At 30.5% G+C, this 3,906-nt stretch overlaps 1 protein-coding gene across 1 annotated transcript; it reads right to left on the bottom strand.

Annotated features, from left to right (window-relative positions):
* Positions 1 to 259: 259 nt before the first annotated feature.
* On the bottom strand, positions 260 to 1,028 carry LOC130498434 (uncharacterized). Its single transcript, XM_056991790.1, has one exon. The coding sequence runs from the start codon at positions 921 to 923 to the stop codon at positions 462 to 464; it is 462 nt and encodes a 153-aa protein (XP_056847770.1). The 5' UTR covers positions 924 to 1,028; the 3' UTR covers positions 260 to 461.
* Between the last annotated feature and the right edge of the window lie 2,878 nt (positions 1,029 to 3,906).

Here is a 3,906-nt window from a genome sequence, read left to right on the forward strand (position 1 = left end):
CTAAAACCGAGTCAATGGTGAATTAAAGTTTTCTCATACCAATTAATGAATTATCCAAATTCCAAAATAATGGAACAGAAGTTAGGATTACGCAAAGCTTTTGTTTAATTTTAACTATACCAAAATGCCTATTTGATCCGTTGAGAACTTTAAAGTTCTAAACGTAACAAGTAAATCAAAAGTTAACCTCTTTCATTAACTTTTATGCAATTTATCTTATTTTGCTTAAAATTAATCGATCGGCTAACACCATAGTTCATCAGATAACAGATGCAACTTTTATACCAAGAGTATTCATGGCAAGATGGTAAGAACTTTGGACACTGAAACTTTCAATGGCCTACCAAATTTAAATGTCGTAACAAAACAACTTAGAATAAAAAGGCATCACAAACATATAGTACAAAGTTTGGTTGCTGTTTCAGAATCCTTAGTTCCAATCAGGTTTAACGGCGACCGTCTTAAGAACGGATTGGTAACGGAGTGCGACGTGGAGACCTCGGAGGCGCCTCTCTTAACTGCCGTCCGTTACAGTCGTAATAAATAACTCCGGAGAAATCCAACGGCTCACATTTGCCGCCCATCAAGATCTCCCTCTGCCAAAGCCCATGCTCTTCCTCCTCCTCCATCGCCCCCGCTCTCTTCTTCTCAGGTTTATATCCTCCGCTGTAACATGTGTTTTTCCGGCCGACCATCGTTGCCGCCTTGTGGCTCAAAGTCATAAGAAACTCTTTTGGCCGTGGAGATCTCATCGTATTCCACCTGCCACGGGAAGTTTCATTGTGAGTTCGCTTCTTCGGCTTTAGCTTCTTAGAGAGGCGGTTGGCGTGTCTGGCGCAGAGAACCATTAGAGAGACCAAGTAGCTCACGCTTAGACGCTTGTGGGAAGTGGAGGAGTTATGTTCCGGCGTAGACCGATCCATCTCTTCGCCGGGAAAGAAGATCAGAGGTAATGACACTTCTACTTTTTGTTTTGGTTATAAGTTATAACGGGTCAAAGTCAAGAACTCGATTTTGAGGCGAATTAATCTCTAGTGTCTGAATTGAATGTATAATAAATACAGACGTGTTGATGAGATTTAAGAAAAAAGGGTGTTAGGTTACCGGTGGAACCGGTCTCCTTTGCGTTGATTTTGCTTATTGTATTTATTAATTATTATGTTGTCATATCTGGAAAACTAGTTTTGAACATTTGAAACAATCGTTTTCATTGAATTATACTATTATGTTCCCTTAAGTATTTGAATGTTCAAAGTATAGAATATCACTGCCAGAAAAAAATTAAGTCAGGAATAGAGACATGGTGGGAAAATGGCATATTCCCCTACAAACTAGTTGTGCCCGGCTTTTTTACACACGAACTTTTAAGCCATACTAAAAACCACACGAACAACAAAAATATTGCTTATTTCCTTATGAACTAATTATTTCCAGCTTTTTCACACACAAAATTTTAAACTTTGCCAAAAACCACATGAACTACACTATTTTTTGAATTACATACACAAACTATCAATTTTAAGCTAATTTCCTTAAAATCGTAAATTGTGTTATTTAAACATTAACTTAGTTTATGACAGGTGGATAGCCGGTTTAATTTAGGTTGATAAAAAAGGATGATACATCATTTTGTTCCTTTTCTTTTTCTTTTTCTTTTTTTTTTGTCAACTGCTCTTCTTCTTCAAAAATCGTTTTACTCTTCATCATCAATTGGGAATAAAATTTATTATTTTGTAGAAGATTAAATGTTTTACATGATGAATAAAGAAAGAAGAGCAGCAACTATTAGTTTACCAATCCACTATGTTGTTGCTCTTCTTTTTTTATGCATTATGTAAAACGTTTAATCTTTTACAAAATAATAAATTTTATTATCCTTTTTATCAACCCAAATTAAACCGGCTATCCACCTGTCATAAACTAAGCTAATGTTTAAATAACACAATTTACAATTTTAGAGGAATAACTTAAAATTGATAGTTTGTGTATGTAATTCAAAAAATAGCGTAATTCATATGGTTTTTTGGCAAAGTTTAAAAATTTATGTGTGAAAAAGCTGGAAATAATTAGTTCACAAGGGAATAAGCAATATTTCCGTTGTTCGTGTAGTTTTTGGCATGGCTTAAAAGTTTGTGTGTGAAAAAGCCGGGAACAACTAGTTTGTAGGGAAATAAGCCATTTCCCCGAGACATGGTCAACATAGAAATTATGAATGCTTTTCAATTATTTTGCATAGAGTGGTCGTTTTGATATCCACTCGGGTTCGGTTCGAGTCTATTCGAGTTTCAAATTTTTAGGGTTAAATTTTTTAGCATCATTCGAGTAGTTTTAAGTTTTGATTTGGGTTCGGTTCGAATTTTTGCGGGTTCGATTCAGATTCGAATAACTCATTTAAATATTTTAAAATTCATTATACCTTAAATGTCTCAAAATCTATAAGCAAAATAATATATTATATATAAATCGAATAACATACGTCAACATACCCAAACTTAACATATAAATTGGTTTGGTTTGACTATATAGATAGAAAATAAATAAAGATTTTAAGTATATTTGGTATTTTGACTATACTTTAACTATTTTAAATATTTATTTTTTGACTATTTATATATATATATATATTTAATTATTTTAAATAATTTAAAATATTATATATATTTTGGATGTATTTAAAATACATTAAGTCTAAAAGTAATATATATAAATCTATTTTGGATATATATGTGTACTCGAAATACTTCGGTTCGAATCGGGTGTGGTTTCAATTCTCTGTGTAAACGTCTAGTATAACAATACCCACAACCACAACCACATCCACAAGCTCTCGTACTTCTTGTTCAAATACAGCGGTTGTGGTTGTGGGTACGAGAGCTTGTGGTTGTGGATGATTGCGGTTTCATTCGTTATTTAGCGTTTTACATAATGTTTAAAAATTGTTACGTTTATGGATATTTGTGACTCGTTGATAATGAAACATTGAAGCGGGTTAATAATAGTTACCAATATAAACATATTAGAACACTATAAAAAATACTACCGTGATAAAATATAATAATTATTAATTTAAAATTATTAATAATAATATTATGTTTATTTATTTAATTTTTTAATTAGTTGAAAGTTATAACTTTAATAAATTTGTCGAAGATTTATATTAAACTTTTAAAATAATATTTTGTTTCATTTTATATATGTGTAATCTTTATATATGTATGTATATTAATTTTTAAAAAAAATTCTAATGAATAACTAGTTTAAAGTTTTTATAAAACAAATTATGATACTGTTTGTGAATATAAATATATATATATATAATTTGTTATTTTTTTGTATAATATTTCTATTTTAAATTTTAGCTAAAATATTTAAAATATTTTTTAAATAATTTTATATTTTTTATCCACGGCAACTGCAAACGCTATCTGGAACTAGTTTTTAATTTAAAGAAGTTCGGAGCGGTATAAAACGATTTATAACGGTTTGTATAATTGTTTTGAAACGTTGTCAACCGCAACCACCCGGAAAAACTGCAACCAACCACAAAAACTGCATTTCGAGGTGGTAGCAGGGAAACCAATCGGACCCTAAGCGACGTTGTAAAAAATTATAATTGTTAAATAGATTTTTATCGCACGTCCGCATAGATGTGTTTTTTTTCTAAAATGCATTGCTATTTGTTTTTCATGTTACTATTATATATCATATATGTGTCATCATATAGTTAATCATATCTTATTAGAAAATTTCAATCCTACCACAAGTTTGATAACACTTTTGAAATTTATTATTAATGAATGGCTATTTTCACAAATACCTGTCACAAATACCCTAAATTTGTTATAAAACAACTCTAAACTAATTTTTAAATTTTTTTTTATAAAATATTTTATAAACCCAACCATA

The sequence above is a fragment of the Raphanus sativus genome, chromosome 8 (assembly GCF_000801105.2).
Source record: "Raphanus sativus cultivar WK10039 chromosome 8, ASM80110v3, whole genome shotgun sequence".
In the NCBI taxonomy this organism is placed as follows: domain Eukaryota; kingdom Viridiplantae; phylum Streptophyta; class Magnoliopsida; order Brassicales; family Brassicaceae; genus Raphanus; species Raphanus sativus.

Bases quoted from the DNA above. Each gene is read 5' to 3' on its own strand.
- LOC130498434 (XM_056991790.1), bottom strand. From the start codon at position 923: ATGGATCGGTCTACGCCGGAACATAACTCCTCCACTTCCCACAAGCGT.